Genomic DNA, 18753 nt, shown 5'->3' on the forward strand with positions numbered 1-18753 from the left:
CTGTTTGTGACAAAATCCAGATGGATGGAGGTGTACGAGTGTGACAGCCAGCACATTTAACTTCCTGTTGAGATGTGAACAATCCCTCTCCCTTCAAATGATGCATGTTTATAGAGTGTCTGTGTGCCCTGGGGTTACCACCTCATCAGTCTTTTTAATTCATTTTAAAGTGGGAGAACTCTGAGTAAAACAATGACGCAGGCACTTTGTACGCCTCCTTCTGGAGGGGGGGTGTAAATGCTCATCAGGTTTTCAAGCTCATGTAGTTTGTGTTTATTTAACTAAGTAACTTCAAATCTACGTATCCTGATACTTTGTAAAAATCATTTATCACTTTAAGTAGATATTTCTTACCCTCTCAATAAATTTTGACCATAAAAGATGGAAAATTTGAAAACATTTCTCCTTTATTTTATTCATCTCGTCAGTGATACAGAATAAATACTGGGTGGAAGTGGTTTCAGCCTGCTTTATTATTCCTGTTTGTTTGACTGTTGGCTCAACACTGGAACTGCTGTGTCTGATTCATGACGAATTTGGCGCTTTGGCTCTGTTTTGTAAATATTTTCCTTCTCACCCCAGGTGGAGCGTCTGCCCATTCTCATCGACAGCCCGAAGAAGCTGGATCATCAGCTGTCCTCAGACCCTGACAAAACTCCGGTCAGTAACGCAGCAAACACCGACTCCGAGCCCGAAGACATGAACCAGCCAGGTGAGACCGCGCAGGTTAAAGTACTAATACTTTGTGTACTTTTGTCCTGTTAGGGCAGTGGACTGTCCCGCTCTCTGCTCCTATATTTCACTGTGTACATTTTTAAAAACAACATGAAGTGTGTGACGTTGGACCGTCGTGATGAGTCAACTTGTTAATTAGGGATGGGAATCTTTAAGCACCACAAGATTGGAGTCCAATCAGAGAGCTGCGATGGGATTATAAAACGATTGATGCTTTTCGATTCCCTTGAAGCCTAAATGCCTGTGGCTTATTTTACATACATAAACACTGATTTATACATTTCCACAACCAATAAAAATATCATAATAACACAACATATGTCAAAAAATCCTAATAATCACAGGCTGCCGACTAATAATTAGCATACATGCTAACTTAGCATTGAAAAAGCTAATGTGATTAGCATTGTGTTTCGGTAATGATGGCTGCTTTTCTTTAAGTCACATTTATTCCCTTTTATTTATCTTTTTTTTTTTAATTAAAAAGAAGTTCAGACCAAAATTCAGAAAGATGTCTCCTACTAAAATCATACACAATGAATCTTTGGTATACTCAGTGTTTTAACATGCTAATTAGGCTTATTGTTTGATCTTTTTGTGTTTTATTTGGTATTTAATTACAGGCATCATCTTTCAGAGGTGAATGGCTCTATTCAGCAGCCTTGCTGTTACTCGGTCTCATGTTTACGCTGCTTTCTTTCAGAGAAAGAAGAGCCCAAGCTGACGTGTGAATACTGCGGCTGGGTGGACTTTGCGTACACGTTTAAGGGCTCCAAAAGGTTCTGCTCAGTTGTCTGTGCAAAAAGGCAAGTCACCCGGGTGTTCGCACCTCTTCGTACGCGACAAATTTACATAACGGTACAACAAAAGGAAAGCCATAAAACGCGAGGATGTTTTCTGAACAGGTACAATGTGGGCTGCACAAAGCGGGTCGGGCTTTTCCACCCGGAGAGGAACAAAGCAACAAACCGCTGGCGCCGAAGATCTCACGGCCGCGCCAGCATAGAGGCTAAAAAGCAGGTACAGGCGCTTCTTTGCTGTTGTGAAACCTCTCCTCAGATAACTGCTTCCTCAACACATTTTTGATTTACTTTGCACTTTTTCCGCCTCATGTTTTTTAATGAAGTGGCGGTTGATTTGTGTCTTTCTGTGTTTGAGGGTCATTAAGTGCTCTATGGTCTTCAGCGGTCCCGAACAGGAACGCATTAGTCAAGAATTTCTGCCCACTTCACTGATTATAAAGTCGTCATATAGAACTAGGTTTATCATGCATACTGTGACATTGTCTTTAACTTGAAGACAAGTAGATTAAAAAAATGCAAGAATGTAAATTAAAAAGGTAAATTAGCAATAATACAGAAAATTGGGTTTTATTTGCCTCAAATCTTTTTTGCTTCTATGTTTGAAATAACTTGGGTCATGTATAGTTTTAAGTGTTTGGTTTAAAACATTTATTGACATATTCGGGTACAACCCCTCCACTTTGACTGCCGGTGATTGGACTTCCTGATATGTTTAAGAAAACGACTTCAAATAGGAGCACAGCATTGCTTTGGAGCTTTTTTTAGTGCCCCAAAATTATGAGCTGTCAGGCAAATAATTAAGCGTTGTCACTGTCAGTCGACGCTCAGCAGTGTTGGATAACAGAAACCTTTAATAAATGTAATTATCAGATTGGACAGATGATGCACGAGTGGCCTAATGTGTCATAAACTGAATCCCTGAAGAATAAACTCATTTCACTCGTCATGTTTTTCCTTTTATAAAATGCTTTATTTTGCTTTTTTAGTCTTTGGTCTTGAATGGAAATTATAGTAAACTAATTAAACTATTATTAGGCAGGATGTTAGCATAATTCAACGTGAGTTAACCAATAACTGCAGACGTGTTTAAATATTTTACCTTAGTGAAAAAACAACAATCAGTGGGATTTAAAATTACTCCTACTAAAGTACAAGGAACCTCTAACTTCCACACACCTGATTTTTTTTTTTAAGCAGCGATGACTTGTTTTATTCTGTTACTATTTATATAGTAACTAAATAAACCAGCTGCCACTGTTTACCATTTAAATCCTCTCTGTAGCTGGACTGAAGCCACAAATCCTCCCTTTTATATTTAGAAGAGCAAACAAAAATGCAAACTGGTATTTTTTTTTTTTTTTTTACATTTCTGCCAGGCAAAATGCAACACAGACCTTTTTAAGCACAACACCTCTATTATTTTTACGTTGACTCAAGCAGTATTATACCGCTCGTTTTCCTCTAAAATGTTAGAAGAAGGAAGTGCGGATGCTCCAGTAAGAGACACAGAGCTCCTGATGTTTAGTTTGGATGCAGTGATCTTAGCTGTTTAAAGCTACTGAACAGTAATTCTAACTTATGTGTCATCTATTTACTGATCAGCCTTTTCGTTTCTTTCCTGAATTCTTTTTTTTTCCTCAGAAATTGTCCCCGTCACCACAGCAGACTCAGGGCGGTTCTATATCCTCGCCACAGGCCTCTCAGCCCAGTCAAGAGGAGTCCAGTCCGTGTTCAGACATGTCCAGCTACGAAGAGCCGCCGTCCCCCCTGTCCGCAGCCAGCTCGGGACCTCTCGCTCCCGCTCCAGCTTCGGCCCAAGCCCCCGTCCATCGGCAGCCAAGCCGGTCCTCGGACCAGGAGGGCTGTACTGGAAGGGACGCGCCGTCGCTCTGCGAGCGCTTCCTACCCAACGACCCCACCAAGTGGAACGTGGAGGAAGTTTACGAGTTCATTCGTTCGCTACCAGGTCAGTGGAGTCGGTGCATCCGTAAAGCTCACTGTGCACGTGTAGTTTGTGCAGGAATTTGACGTTTTCCTCTGGTGTCGTGCAGGTTGTCAGGAGATCGCAGACGAGTTTCGCTCTCAGGAGATTGATGGACAAGCCCTGCTCCTCCTAAAGGAAGACCACCTAATGAGCACCATGAACATTAAGCTGGGACCTGCACTTAAGATCTTTGCACGCATCAACATGCTGAAAGACTCATAGCAGGAAAACGAGTGCATAGATTGTAGCGCTGACTGTGCCATGACCTGGTCTTCTCCACACTACCGCAGCGGTTCCTTTCATATCTCACTCCTGCTTGACTCGGACACACCGACAGATAAATCAGACCCACAGTGTTACCATCAGTCCTGTTCTTTTTTTTTAGTTGTATTTGGGTATAAGTGTTCCAGGTGTGAAAACATGCAGAACATACATGCATCCACAAAACTGGGGAAAACTAGGGAAGGTGAAAGGGTTGGGTGGCCGGATGAGTGCACTGACCATCAACAGCTGGAGTCCGTTGGAGGTGGTTTGATTGAACACATTAACGTTTTTCTTTTCAAGAAGTATGACCCCCCTAGTCTTAAAATGTACAATTCCAATCCAAGCTTGAACAGGCTGGTTCCACCCTGATCAGTCCATCGTGTTCAAACCTCAAACTTTCTGTCCTGTTTCTTTCTGACAGCACGCTGAGCAGCTCTGATAAAGTGCTGTCATTTTATTGGTCAGTAATTTATTTGTTTTAATTAATTTCTGTGAAATATTAATCTTATCATAACAAAGTACAAGGTAAATAAAAATTGTGACTCAGTCTATCATAATGTAGGCAGCTGTGTAAAGGGAAAAATAAGAACAGTCATCTCTCCCATGTTGCTTAAAACTACTTTTTTATGGCATTAAATTTGATATATTCACTCCAGCATCATTTGAAGCACAAACAAGAAAAAATGTATAAATAATATAAAAGATTCTGCTTTGCCCTGTGGTTAAGATGTGTTTTTGATCACCTAATTTATAAGACGATTGACAAACAACATCTAAACGTAATCAAACGGCCCACGATTTTTATACCAACCACACAAAATGAAGGCAGGTGGAGTTAATTATCACTCACCATCAGCCATCAGCTGCTATACACAGGCTGCCACACTGCTAATGGTGAGCTTTAATGGATTAAAACCCCAATTTTCTCAATCAGTGCTTATTCACTGCTGCATTAAGGTTTGGTACAAAACAATGAAGCCATGGCTGGTTAAGCTTCCTCCTCCTCCTCCTCCTCCTCCTCCGTCCCTCACAGGTCCGTCGAGATCCAGCAGGTTCCAACTTTCAAAAATAGTGTGTGCTGCAACAATAAGGGCATCAATTCAAAGCTGATGAGACCACTTCATTGTTTTTGGTGTGACAGAGCTGCTCCAATTAGAGCTACAGGTCAGAAGTTTTGAGTCACTCCTAGGTTCAAAATCAAATTAATTCCAAATCTGTGACTTTTCTTTTTGTTTTTTTCTGGCGCGGAGCAGCCTACTTCCACAGTTGTATGGAAAATGGTAGTTACACGGTCCACCGCTCCTCCTCCTCCAAAAACAAACAACAAAACCAATGTAACCCTAAGAGAATACATCGATAACTGTTGTTTGTTGGACTGACGATGGCCGATCAGAATATTTAGCCTGTCGCCCAACCCTAGAAGGTGTTGACAAAGGCTCGTTGTTACATCTTCCTCCCCCAAAACCCAACATAATAATTTTTTAATATTAATTATTACATGTGTAAAAGAGCACCATCTCTAATCTGCTATCAGGGAGCAAAGAGCGAAGTGACATGCTCCATCCTCACTTTTCTTGGCTTTATTTCTTCTCAGCTTTGTTTGTTAAGATCTGATCTTAAATTCAGCCCGAAAAGGGGAAAATCGGAGCTGAGGAACGCCTGGTACGGGTCACACTGCAACAGTCTGTGCTGGCTGGATAAACACGAGTAACGTTTGGATTTATTACGCACGTTTTTGTTAACGTGTGAAAGAAAGATGGTTGTATGTGTGCCTGGGAACAGGAGATTGTGTTCATCAGTCTTTTTTTGTTTTGTTCAGCAGATGTTCTTTTGCCTTTCCTCACAATAAGACTCCCACAGCTCTCGAGTGCAAAGCTTGAATCAGAGAAAACCATTTAAGGAGCCTCTTTGGTGGCATCGACTTTATTTTTTTTTTTTTCCGCTAATTTTCTCCTGTATATCTAAATTGCTTACAAATGATTTTCTCTCTGCTTTTGTCAGAATGATTAGGTAGAATATGACATTGATTTTCCGTCTCAGGTTTATAGGACACTAATTTATCCGAGGAACAGTTTGGGTTTGCTGCTTTCGTTACACATCCTGACTTATGGCTCTTACTTTCTGTCTTTTGTTTTTTATCATGCAAAATGTGGCGTGTTGTGCATTTGTAAAACAATGCATATCACCTCAAGCGAGGAAAACGTGTGAAACTGTTTCTGTAATTTATCTTTTTTCTTTTTAAAAAAAAACAAACAAAATTTAAATTTTACCATTTTTAAATATGCAAATTTGTAAAATTCAATTGGTGTGGGAGTTCTTGTGTGTTCTAATGAAAAGATGACCATATCTGTGTTTTGTTGGGGTGATAGAAACTAAACTTATTTTAGATGATGCTTTGTCAGATGCTTGTATTTATGAAAAAAAACACTTTGATATACATTTTGCAGTTATAAATAATTTGCAAAACATTTTTGTCTTGGCACACTTTTTATTGTTTCTGTGTATTTAAATCATTTATGCGTCACTGTAAAAAGAAATGGACCGCATATTTGAGGATTTGTGTTGGACACCAACAACTGAAAACCTTAAAATTAGCTTTATTTTTGTACAAATGTGTATCATATTGGTTAATTTGACACTAACACCACAGTTAGCTGTGGTGACCACCTTGACCCTAATAGTTAATCAGTTGTAGGTAAGTTAAAGTAAATAATAAGCCTCATTGGAAGCAAAATAAAGAAATGAGGCACGACTCAAGACTTTTGCACAGTAAGTATTTGTATTTCTGTGCTCTTCTGTTTGTTTCTTTTTGTTTTACTGGAGTTTTCTAGTCTGATTCCAGCTGTTTACGAGTCATTGTTTTATACAATGAGCCGTTCATGCAGACATTGTTTTTATAAAGCAGAAAAGAAGTGTTGAACAGGTAGGACGCGCTTTGTTTGAACTCTGAAGTGTCCAAACGCAGCAGGAAGTTACATTAAAGCCACGCCCACTGTTATGATTTGAGAATGGACCGAACTAAAAAATTAATAACAAACTTTTTCCTCATTTATAAAAGAAATACGTAAATATTTTGTATTTGTAGTGTTTGAGAATTTACTTTGTGTGTAAGTCGTGAAAATAGTTTTAGAATACGCGTTGGACCGCTAACTCGTTTTTTTTAAGCTCCCACCCCCACAGTTTCCGATCCGAATGGTTTCGCCCAGGTTTGAACTGATACGTTAAATGTTGACAAACGCAACTTTTAAACAGCTGATGGCTCCGCTGTTACACTGACGATTTATCTATAAATTCATTAAAAACAGGTTAGTTCTTAAGAAAACACTTTTATAATATAAATGTGGTGATGGTGTGTGCATGTCTGCTTTTATATAAATTTGATTAAGCGCCTTTTAAAACCAATTTCAGGTCTTTTAAGGTAAATTTGTACGTGTAGAAATAATTAGCTAAGTACAATTTTAGTAGATTCAGAAGTATTTGTTCACAAATTTATGACTTTTAAAAAGTTTAGTGACCTGCCAGTTTCTAGAGGAGATTTCATCTATTAAGTTGTTTTTTTAAATAGTTTTGAACGTGTTTGTTATTAATAACACACTTTATTTGACCAGTATTACCAAAACCTTAACATTTGAAACTATTATATTGGGGATATAAGGAAACATACCTGAATGGTTTATAAATGATCAGTCATAAATAGTTTTAAATATTGTTCTAAGTAGTTATTCGATGTTAATGATCATCTAAATGTTGCAGAGTTCTGCAGAAATGTCGAGTCAGAGAGAGGACGCTGCAGGTGCTTCTCCTGCTGACCTTCCCAGTCTGGAAACACTCGACTCTCCTACAGGTCTGAGCTCTATTACAGCACTTCAGAGACTATTAGTAATTGAATTATTACCACAGTGGCAGTTTTAATTTTAATTATCCTTGTGTGTGTGTGTCAGGGAGTCCTCCTGCCGCCTCATTATCCAGCCTGATGGAGCTGGAAAACTGTGTCTCCAACCTGAGCCTTGCTCATGAGATCGTGGTGAACAGAGACTTCCACTTCAAACCTCCGAGCGCTGCCACCAACAGGTACAACATGTTTCACTCCACCTTAAGCTGCTCGTATAAGCTGAATTCACCTCTCCTTGTCCCGACTCAGCCTGGAGGGCAGAGTGAAGGACATCGTCTACCAGGTGTTCTGGGACAGTCTTCAGGAGCAGCTGAGCAGCGATCCTCCAAACTACAGCCACGCTCTCGTTCTGCTGCAGGAGGTCAAAGCTGTGAGTTCAGAAGAAAACGCCGCAGTTAAACTCTGCAAACGGCAGCGTCAGCGCCGAGTCCTGTGTAACGTTACTGAAATATGACGAAGCTGAAGCTGAAAGAAGCAGGGCACGAGCTAAAGGTTCCAAACCCTAGCTAAAAGGGGCAAATCTCTGCCTAAAAGTGGCAAAATGATAGCTAAAGGTAGCTCAAAGCTAAAAGTAACAAAAGGTTAGCTTAAAGTAGCAAAAGGCTCATTAGAAGCTAAAAGCTGCAGAAGGTTAGCTTAAAACTAAAGGTTACAAAAGGTGAACTAAAAGCTTAAAGTAGCAAAATGCTAGCTGACAGTATCCAAAGGCTAACTAAAAGTAACAAAAGGCTAAATAAAGTTACACAACTGTAGCTAAAACTAAAAGTAGCAGAAGAAGTTTTAAAATTCAAATTCAAAAATACTTCATTGATCCCAGAGGAGAATTAAATAAAGAGAATAATTTGAATAGGTCTCAAAGTATTTCTATGGGGGAAATATTTGTAAGTAAAATGTAATATTTTGAACAGAATAAAAGTTTCACAAACAGCAGCCGTCTCCTGATTGAGCTGAACCTTGTCACACACGAATGGCTAAACAAACACAACGTCTACAGAAGTAATTGGATCACAAAACAAATACAGAAAAATAATGAACAGGAAAATGACAGCCGGCGTTTATACGACCAGATTACAGGAAGCTTTTTATTTGCCCTCAGATGCTGGCGTCGCTGCTGTTGCCCGGACATGTCAGGCTGAGGTCTCAGCTGGACGAGGTTCTGGACATGGAGCTGATCCAGCAGCAGGTCCATCACGGAGCCCTCCACCTCCACCGACTGGCAGGATTCATTACAAGCACCATGGCGTCTTTATGCGCTCCGGTTCGAGACCCCGAGGTCAGAGCTCTGCGGGACCTCAAGGACCCTGTGGAGCTCCTTAGGTAGAAACAGGATGCCGTCCCATGATTACCCAAATATCAACAATACTTTACATACTCGTTACCTTTTCACCAAATAGTTTGATTTTAGTTTATGTTAAAAGTGACATAGATTACTAGAGATGCTCGGGTTATTCTTGATATTCCAGTTCTTTAAAAACGTAGAAAAATTAAAGGACTTCATTGAAGGAATGCATATCACCCGCCTCCTTTCATGCCGGAGTTTAAACTGAGTTCATCTCATGTTAAAAAGGATGAAGTTACAATGATTTTGGTTATTACTGTGATTAGCTGTGGTGGCCATCTTCCCTGCTCTCAGAGACAATGTGTTACTGAAAGTTGTTTTTCCTCAGGGAGATCTTCCGTGTCTTGGGGCTGATGAAGACCGACATGGTGAACTTCACCATCCAGAGCCTGAGGCCTCACCTCCTGCAGCAGGCCGTTCAGTACGAGAGACTCAAGTTCCAGCAGATCCTGGACAAACAGCCTGGTGGGGAGGAGTTATAATGAGACAGCCATCCCCGGCACATACTCTGAAAATAACGTTTTGCATAATCTGATACGATGTCACAAGCTCAGAGTTTGAACAGCGACAAGGCCGTCATGTCTGGCCTCAGTCTGAAAGTTACTTTTCCAGTTTCATGAAGTTGCTTTTGCCCTCAGCTTCTCTCGACAACACAGACGCTTGGCTTCAGGCGGCAGCATCAGAGGAGACGGCAGCCTTCAGAGCTCGGCGGGATTTTCCCAGACCTGACAGCCGAGGTCTCCCCCGCCCCACCGCCGTCCTGAACCGGGCCTACATGTGCCTGCTCCGCTGGGACCCGCGGCACCAGAACTATCCAGAGGTCAGCAGCAGCCTGAGAAATTATATCTCTCCCTACACCTCTCATTACACCGGCTGATGTTTTATGGATTACGAGGGAATATTCGGTGCACTCTCCCTCAGCAGGCTGGATGTTAAAGCATGTGACAAGACATTAGAGCTCGTGTAGAACAGCAGCTCCAAAGCTCATTTATTAGATGTATCAACACAGATCTGTCAGAAGAGCTCAAATACTCAAGGATCAGCAGCAGATGTGTCTGTTCGGTTATCACCCACCACCGAAAGGCCACGGATGTTTCTGCCTGTGTCTTTTATCAAAATATCTTAAGAACCAGTGGTCCAATTTAAATGAAACTCACAGAAAGTAATCAGTTTTGAGATAAGATTCGGTGTGGTTGTTGTTAAGAGTCATTCTCTGAGTGCTACACTTTGTGTAAGATCTTTGCAGAAGGCTTTAGCATAGATATTCAGTCTGTTAGCTAAATATCTCATGAGCCACTGGATGGATTTTATTGAAACTTTCAGACAGGAATCACTGGATGTCCATCCACAAGTGATACACCTTTGGAGTCATTCTGATTAAAGATGGCTTTCACAGCTAATCGACATTAGTTAACACAAAAATGGCCATAACTCAGGTAAATATACAGATATGGAGCTAAACTTTGGTGTGGTAGTAGCTGAGACTCATTCACAACACGTACTCTGAGTGAGCCATCCCACGATATTATAAAATGTTTATTTCAAGGTTTGAAACAGCTCCGACTCCGTCATTTCTCAGCAGAAGATGATCTTAATCTAAAACTCTGGCATGAAAGGTGGAGGGTGATGTGGTTTTCTTTCATTTGAATTTGGTTTTGTATAAAAAATAAACTAAAAATCTTTGTTTTCCATTTAAGAAATCCCTTCTGTAGAATACCTGATGCACCTTCCCACTTTAGATCTTTCAGGAAGCCGTTTGTGGTTCTGAGGTGAACTCGTTTTTCCTCCCACGTACAGACGGTGCTGATGGATCGGGCCCGTTTGGACGATCTGAGTCGGCGGCTCCACGTGTTGGTCCTGGAGGCGTCGGTGCTGCTCCTGACCAGCGCTCAGTTCGGGGGTGTCGTTTTCTCCCTGCGCGGGTTTGTAGCTAAACTCCGTCAGTCCGTCGCTGCCCTGCTGGAGGGCAGTCACACCAGGTAAGAGGGGGATGGGCTGATGCATGTACCGGCTGTCATGGGGAACAGGTATCGTATGAGAGGGACACCATCGGAGGTGACAGGAGGCGACCAGCTTGTCAGAGCAGATCCAGCTAACCTCATTCTTTCTGTTTAAGAGACGCCTTGTCATGATTATTGGATGACTGTAGAGCAGCAGCTTGTGATCATCAAGGTCTGCTCAGTTTGGTCCAAGCTGCAGAGAAATATCCGATTCTTTCAACAAACACACCTTTAACTCATTTAGGCAGCTTCTGAAAGAGCTACTCTTAATTTAATCAAATAAAATTAAACCGTGTGTTTTTAACTTGAAATACGGTGCTGTGAAAAAAAGTATTTGCCCTTTTTATAAATTTCTTCTGTTTTTACATTTTTGCCACACTTACACGTTTCAGACCGTCAAACAAATGTTGAAAACTTACAAACATAACCTGAGTAAACCAAAGAAATGCAGGTTTTAAATGATGATTTTATTTATTAAAGGAAAAATGTTTTCCAACCCAATCTGGCTCTGTGTGAAACTGTCCCCTAAAGCTAATAACTGGATATCCCACCCTTGGCGACAGAAACTTTAAACCCTGTTTGTGAGAACGGGCGATGAATGTTCCCCATCACGTTGTTCTGCTGCAGAACTCAAGTGAACTGATGACCCGACAGGATCCTGATCTCCTTCAGGACTTTTAGTAGACGCCAGAATTCATGTTTTCATCAATTACATCAAGTTGTCCAGGTCCTGAAGCAGCAAAGCAGCCCCAGACCATCACACTACCACCACCGTGTTCGACTGTCAGAATCTTTTTTTTCCCCAAAAGTCTTCGGGATCATCAAGATGTTTTTATGGGAAATGTGCGACGGACCTTTGTGCTCTTTTTGCCCAGCGGTGGTTTTAGTTTTGGAATTCTTCCATGGAGGCCATTTTTACCCTTTGTCCCTTTCTTATTGTTGAATCATAAACTCTGACCTTAACTTTAGAGGTTCTGGGTTCTTTTAAAACCTCCTGGAGTGATGTTGGTCAGCCGGCTGCTCCTGGGAAGGTTCATCACTGTTCAGTATTTTCTCCTTTTGTCGATGTTGACTCCATTTAAGGGATTTCTTGACTCTACGGGTCTGGCAGTGATCAGGCCTGAGTGAGGCTGGGAAAACTGAACTTAGGTTTCCAAAAAAGAAAAACCACAATTCACAATTTAACAATGAAAGCAGTTACTTCTCCACATCTGGCCAGGTTGGTTTGGACAGCTTTTTGTTTCCTTTTAATAAATGAAATTGGGTTATCTTTGGCTGATATTAACGTGTTTGGTGATCTGAAACATTTAAACATGACCGAAAAATAAATACAAAGTCAAAAAGCAGAAGAAATCTGTCAGGTCTATGAGCGGGTGAAGGTTTTAACTGTAGGCTCTGGTGCTCCAGGGAAGCTGACCTGAAGAGGGCCCTATTGGAGCTCGGTGGGACAGTTCTGCAGCAGGTGACAGAAGCTCTGAGCGCCCGAGGAGGAGGAGGAGGAGGACTGCCTCAGGAGAGCCAGGATCTGCTGAGAGGACAAATATCCGATCTGTGGAAGAACAACAACCCTGTTCGCACACTTATAGGTCAGGCATGAACCCAAGAGGAAACCAGGCATTTCCAGTATTGGTGGATTCTGACTTTAAAGAAACGTAAATACTTTGATGTAACTGACCCATTTTAAGTTATAGAAAATGTTTCTATAAAAAGAAGAGCTGCAGTAAGCTTGGGTTCAGGGATGAACCGTTTTTGCTGTAAAATCTAAACACATCCTTTTAACACCAAAAAACTGCAAACTTTTTCCGTCACGCATTACGTCCCGTTTATGTGCTTTTAAACTTGCATGCTCGCTGCTGTGTAACATTTCCTTTTCTTTCAATCAACCACAGGAGAAAGAGTTCAGGGCTTCCTCCTGGCCACGCTGCAGGGCGGCTCGCCTAAAAGGAGTCCAGAGCTGCCTTTTCCCCTCGGGCTGGTGAGAGCGGAGTTAGCAGAGCTAGGGACAGCCTTTGGGCAAATTGTCCGCTTCAACCAAACCGTCTTTGGTCCCTTCTATGCACCCATCCTCAGGAAGCTGCTGCTGCCGCCTGGAGAGGCCGAGACTGCCGAGGACTCGCGCTAAACTGAGGGTGACCTGAACGTGTCTTTTTAGATTGTAAATATGGTGAACTAGAACTGTTCGGGGGAAAAGCTTGAGGTCAGTCGTGAGACTTAAAACATAAAACGGTGCAGATGGATTTACTTTTTTTTTTCTTTTGTTTAATTGACATTTACAGTTTCCAAAACTAGAATATTTTCTTGGATTCCAGGACTTAAAGTCCGAGTAAAAGAATGAGGCAGTGAAACACAAAACATGGAGTAATGTTGGGCAGCAGAAAGAAACAGACTCATTTAGAACATATTACAACCCTAATGCTGACAAAACTGTGACGTTGTGTAAAGTGTAAATAAAACCAGAATGCAATGATTTGCAAAGCTCATAAACCCATATTTTATTTACATTGGAACATGGGAAATATATCAGATGTTTAAACTAAAAGAATGTACATTTTTTTGTGGGAAAAAAGGTAATTTTGAATCTTTAAAAAAGTTTTTTTTTTTTTTTTTTTAATAACAACCCAGAAACGTTTAGGAACCGAGGAGAGCAGCTGCTGGAGGTTATAGAGGGAAACGTTGCCCCATTCTTGTCTGATGTAGAATCCAGGCAGGACACTGAAACATCTGGCTTAGTCTCTGCCTGATAGAGCTTTAAGCAGCATTTGTGGACGACAGGGTGATCAGTGTTTACAGACGATGATCTGTGGAAGTGTTTTTAATGCAGAAGATCACCAACATCCAATACTGACTTACAAAACTCAAAATTACCTCTTTTTTTTTTTTAATGGTACAATTTCTTAGTTTTATTATTTGATATGTTTACTGTGTTCCATCAGGGATAAGAAATGGGTTTGTGTGATTTTCAAATCATTGCGTTTTGTTTTTATTTACATTTTTACCCAACGTCCCGACAGATTAGGGCTGTAAACAAGAACCAAAGAAATAAGATTTTGTACATATTAAGCTTTACTGTGTAGCTCGGTGTCTGATGACTGTTCATGTTGATGATATACCAAAGACATTAAGCACTTTTTTTATTCATTTCTTTTCCATTTTTCTTTATTTGCACCTTTGATCATAAACCAAAAATATATTGTTTCCTCCTTTTGTTAATATTAGAGGGGAGTGTGGTTCTAAACAGTGATATATTTGTAAACAAAGTGAATCATTGTAATAGTTCATACAGCCATTAAAACAACACGCATTACAGAGCAAACAAATGAAAATACACGTGTTAAAATCTCTCCAAGTTGAAACAAAAACAACTTAAAACAGTGAGAGGATTTACTTCAAACGAGCTGAGTGAAACCAAACTGTTTGTCTTTTAGATGATTCTTAGAAAAAGTGGTCATTTCTAGCTTCTTCTTTTTAATAAAATAACTAGAAAGGTTTAGATACATATTGTTGTTTTATATCGACATTTAATTTGGGGCAAAAAACTATTTTTTTGTTTATTTACATGATAATTCTTGTTGTTTTTTTAATCGATGGGACAATTAAGCAGACAATAATGAGAAGATGTTGTTTTGTTCCCTTTGTAAAAGAAATTTATATAAAAAGTGTGTTGCTTATATTATATTATATTATATAATCCACCACAGTGAACCAGGAGCATTAAAGTTTTGTACATAAGTTTCTGAATTTAAGACATTTTTACTGAACTTTAAATTGAAATGAGCTTCAGTGAATTTCCAGATGGACGTTTCTCTCTTCTGTCTTTATAGTTTCTGTCTCGCTTCTTTAGTTTTTATTGAGTAATTCTTTATAATTCAGGAGTTAAAGTTAAAAACAAACAAACTGTAGTTTGAAAGCAGCTGACTCAGTTATAATTATAAACAAGTGTAAATAACCGTACATGCCAATAACCTTCTGAGGTAAATCATGACAAGTTTGGCCAAAATGTACATTTTATTTAGCTTTAAAGGTGGACCCAATCTTCAGTTTATTGTTTTTTAATCAGAGTTGTTGAGTTTTTAATGGAAATTTGTGTGATTTTTTTTTAACAAACTACTCTCGTTTTGTTGCTAATAACGATATTACAAGAACAAACCAGACAAAACGTTCAGTGTGATGGATTGTAACCTCAACATTCGAGTTCAAGAATGAGCTCAAATATTTCCTCATCAAATTAAAATCAGATACTCTCCGGTAGAGAACTTTAGCCAAAGGAAGACATTTTTACACCAGCCATTTAAGTTTTAAGACTTGTTTTTTTTTTGTTTTTTTTACGAGCTGTGTTAGGTAACAACATGCAGAAAACATTGGCAATGCTCCTTTAACTTAGATGTGTGCAGTCACAAACGTTCAGAAAGCCTCAAACACTTTGTTGTTTCAGAGAAAATATATAAACCGCTGCATCATAAGGATTCTTTTGAACCCGTTTCCTAAATTACATCTGCAGTTTTCTGATTTAAATACTCAAAAATACATATTTTTAACTTTTAGTCGAGCACAAGAATTGTGTTCAGTGAGGACGAAGTAGAATGACGCAGCAATGCTGATGAGTGTTTTCCAGAGATCAGCAAGCGCTCAACTCTGCAACTTGAAAGTAATAAAGTACACGAGAGGCACGAACTGGGCTAATCGTTTGTTTAGATTAGACGCTGCGCCACCCACTAATCTCTGCAGCGGGGGAAACAATGAAAGCACAATTGTACAATAATTACCATCTTGTAATGTCACTTTTGATTTCAAACAGCTGGTGTAATGTGCCTGTTTTTGACTGCTCAGCCATGTAAAGAAAATCAATGCTGACAACAGACTGGAGAGGAATTGTTTTGTCTTTGTATTATTTAATGTCATTAATATAATATTGCTTTGAAATTTGAAACAGTTTCACATTTTTTCCAGAGACAAACCACACTCTGTCCACCAACGTGGCCAAAGCATCGTATGCTGGTACAGTTTCTTTTTTTTCTTCTTCTTCTTCCCTTCTACATTTTATTACCCTTTAACAATTCCCACTGTTACTATCTTCAGTAGACCTGGATCAATAGAAATGCTCATTAATGGACTATTTTATTACCGGTCTACAGAGCTCTACACATTACAGTTCCTATATGACAAGATCAGTAAGTCACATGAAGGCCGGGAAATAGACTTGGCCTTTCTGATTGACCTTTCTCGAGACAGGAGTGATATACAGGTCCTGTTTAGTCAGTGACGTGGCACCACGAGTTACCTTTTGGCTGTGAGTGGATTCATCTCAGGAGCAGTGGAGGAGACACGGAGTGAGATTTAAATGTCAGAGTAGCGCTGGTTGGCCCCTGCACGTTGCTCAAGCTTACGTCTCAGCTTCTCTCTCTATTTTCTTTTTTTTTTTTTTCTTGTCTTCTGCTTTGCATACTAACTAAACACACGCAAACACACTCGCATCGGCTGCTCCCCGCCAACTCACAGCTTGGTATCCGGAAACTTGAACGCCGGGGCGAGCTACACAAGGAGAACACGAATGTTAAAAAAAAGACTGGTACATGCACAGCCATAACATGCCACCCAAAAAAAAACAACAAAAAAAAAAACTTGCTTTAAATAGCTGCTGTTCATTAAAGTGTAATGCTTTTTATATTGTGCATCCATACTAGAGCAGGTCGTCCTGGTGACACACAAAATGGAGGAACGTGTGTGACAAAATGTGAGGACAGTGGCAAAATGGAGGGATGAGGATGAATCGTGGAATTAGCGCATGAACAAAGAGAGAGGAAACACAAAAAGGGGGGCAGATGAGTGAGAGGAGACGAGACGCTGCCACGGTACAGACAGAGGCTGCTCAGGCCAAATGCATCAGAGGGGACAAAAACACAAAAAGGAAACAAACACTGCCAACATGCATCATCAAGTGGAAGCTAACAGATAAAAGTCCGAACAGAGTGGCAATGACACAGCCACACAGAGCAGCAACATCTAAACAGTCTCCAGACAGAGGAGCTCAGTCCCTCACACGCCTCCTGCAGCACACACACAAACAGGGACAGTCCAAATTTCCACCGGGACAAACAGAAACAAAGCGTACAGCACACATGGCAGGTAGTGCACAAGAGGGAGAACCCAGATATGTGTCGACTCCACAACAAGCATCTCTGTATCACAGTGCAGGAGGAAAATACTTTATAAAAATAAAACAAATCTGTTCACATCGACATGACACAGAAACAATGTTTAAATTTGGCTCTTTCACTGAGGTGGAATGAAATCTTTTCATTCTTTCTCTTGTAGTGTCATACTTGGTGTGTTCGTTACCTAATTCTAAATTGGTGTGAATCAGACACCCATGTAATCATGCTACGTAGGGAAATGTGCACCAAACTGTGCTCGGGGCTCATTATTACAGTTTAAAGAAATCATCTTGAAGTGTAGATTACAAAAGTAAGTAAAACATAGAACTAATGTGTCTATATGCTTATTTTTTGTTCATTTTTTTGTGTTGTTTTGCTTCTGGTTATAATAAAGTCGGAATAACTATGATAATTTCTTCATCGTTCCGTCCCAAAGTGATTCATTTTGCCCCCTTCTATCAAAAAGTATCACAAAAAGCTAAAATATTCCACTTGCACTGTAGGAAAACAAGGTTTTAAAAGGGATAGTGCTGTTTTGTTTTGTTTATTGTTTTTTTTTCTTTTAACACAGTGCTTTTTGTTTGTTTTTAATGGACAAAAAGACGATTTGCAGGCTCTTGGTGCTACCATTAATGCTGACAGGCACTGGGCAGTACAAGGCCAGAGCAACCATCATCAAACCAACGTCCTTCAGCCAGTCACAGTCAGTTTAACACACCCAAAAAAATCGTTGTTTTTTTGGTTTCCTTTCAGTCTTTTAGAAACGGGTCAGAGGCGTGCAGTTGGTGGAGTTTGTTTGGGGCAAGTGGGAGTTTAGTGGATCATAGATAATCGCAGTATTGTAAGGCTGTCGTCCTCGATAACGTGTAGGAAAGTCGTCCTCAAGTGAGGTTTCAGTTCTCGGTCTGCTTTGAGTTTGGACATCAGTGATAGATTTGTGACCGATTCCAATGTGGTTTTACTATAAGTACTGTACAAATGAGTTTTAAAAAAAAGTTGCTTGCTGCAAGTTGCTGTTTTGTCTTTCATTGACTTTTAGTCCATCTTGCATCCCTTGCTTAGCAAAGCAGCCTCCTCATAGTGCCTCACAGTGGTAGATGCCTGGTAAGGCAGGACAGGCTACAAATGGAGAAAGAAAAAATAAATCATAACTGTCTTCAAGCAAAACAAATAAAGTTAGTTAAATTAAAATGTGTAAACACAAATCACACTTTTTACAGATCTTCAATTTGTCTGATACCAAAAGGACCCATTAAAGAAAAATTCAACGTTTTGGGAAACAGACCCTTTCACCTTCTTGCAGAGAAGTACGATTGTTAATCTACGCACACATGTGCAGAAAGTCTGAAAATATGTCCAACAACCTTTAAACCTTCTGGCACATGGCAGCTTCCTGGCTGATATCTTACAGTTTTCTTTTAATTCTAAACAAAACATTAAATAAAAAAATGCACGTAAATATATAGAAATATCCGTTAACGCTCACCAGTCAGTTGTTTCCATTTGCAGAAATACAAACTGCATGAACTTAAACTAGAGAACATCTTTCAGCTTCTTTTTTTTGTTTCTGGTTTCATCATTCTA

The 18753-nt window shown here is 40.0% G+C and overlaps 3 protein-coding genes across 11 annotated transcripts in view; 2 read left to right on the forward strand and 1 right to left on the reverse strand.

Annotated features, from left to right (window-relative positions):
• phc2b (polyhomeotic homolog 2b (Drosophila)) overlaps positions 1-6254 on the forward strand; it is a 35136-nt gene extending 28882 nt beyond the window's left edge. For both annotated transcript variants that reach the window (XM_037975028.1, XM_017408928.3), the window contains exons 11-15: positions 583-712; positions 1439-1541; positions 1641-1755; positions 3180-3504; positions 3590-6254. In XM_037975028.1, coding sequence (XP_037830956.1) covers positions 583-712; positions 1439-1541; positions 1641-1755; positions 3180-3504; positions 3590-3744 — 828 coding nt within the window. In that variant the 3' untranslated portion in view covers positions 3745-6254. The remainder of the gene's footprint in view (positions 1-582; positions 713-1438; positions 1542-1640; positions 1756-3179; positions 3505-3589) is intronic.
• Positions 6255-6988: 734 nt separating this feature from the next.
• Positions 6989-15021, forward strand: LOC108231536 (T-complex protein 11-like protein 1). 2 transcript variants are annotated; one of them, XM_025004270.2, is made up of 11 exons: positions 6989-7091; positions 7540-7630; positions 7728-7857; positions 7928-8048; positions 8775-8995; positions 9346-9482; positions 9656-9837; positions 10815-10996; positions 12425-12603; positions 12907-12992; positions 13088-15021. In XM_025004270.2, exons 2-11 carry the CDS (start codon positions 7552-7554, stop codon positions 13142-13144), a joined length of 1374 nt encoding a protein of 457 aa, XP_024860038.1. In that variant the 5' UTR covers positions 6989-7091; positions 7540-7551; the 3' UTR covers positions 13145-15021. The 2 variants fall into 2 exon arrangements, with proteins under 2 accessions (XP_024860038.1, XP_017264110.1); XM_017408621.3 differs by having other exon boundaries at positions 12907-15021.
• anks1ab (ankyrin repeat and sterile alpha motif domain containing 1Ab) overlaps positions 13860-18753 on the reverse strand; it is a 52564-nt gene continuing 47670 nt past the window's right edge. For 3 of the 7 annotated variants that reach the window (XR_001808419.3, XM_025004291.2, XM_017408757.3), the window contains one exon: positions 13860-18288. Coding sequence is in view for 6 of the 7 variants with exons in the window: in XM_025004291.2 (XP_024860059.1) it covers positions 18255-18288 (34 nt within the window). In the remaining variant the exon portion in view is untranslated. The remainder of the gene's footprint in view (positions 18289-18753) is intronic. The other 4 variants (XM_017408755.3, XM_025004292.2, XM_037975030.1 and 1 more) reach the window with 2 other exon arrangements.

The sequence above is a fragment of the Kryptolebias marmoratus genome, linkage group LG4, assembly GCF_001649575.2.
Source record: "Kryptolebias marmoratus isolate JLee-2015 linkage group LG4, ASM164957v2, whole genome shotgun sequence".
Classification (NCBI taxonomy): domain Eukaryota; kingdom Metazoa; phylum Chordata; class Actinopteri; order Cyprinodontiformes; family Rivulidae; genus Kryptolebias; species Kryptolebias marmoratus.

Excerpts from the sequence above, each read along its gene's own strand:
- LOC108231536 (XM_017408621.3), top strand. The coding sequence starts at position 7,552 with ATGTCGAGTCAGAGAGAGGACGCTGCAGGTGCTTCTCCTGCTGACCTT. Across the intron at positions 8,049-8,774 it reads TGCTGCAGGAGGTCAAAGCT|ATGCTGGCGTCGCTGCTGTT; the intron begins GTGAGTTCAGAA and ends ATTTGCCCTCAG. Across the intron at positions 10,997-12,424 it reads CTGGAGGGCAGTCACACCAG|GGAAGCTGACCTGAAGAGGG; the intron begins GTAAGAGGGGGA and ends CTGGTGCTCCAG.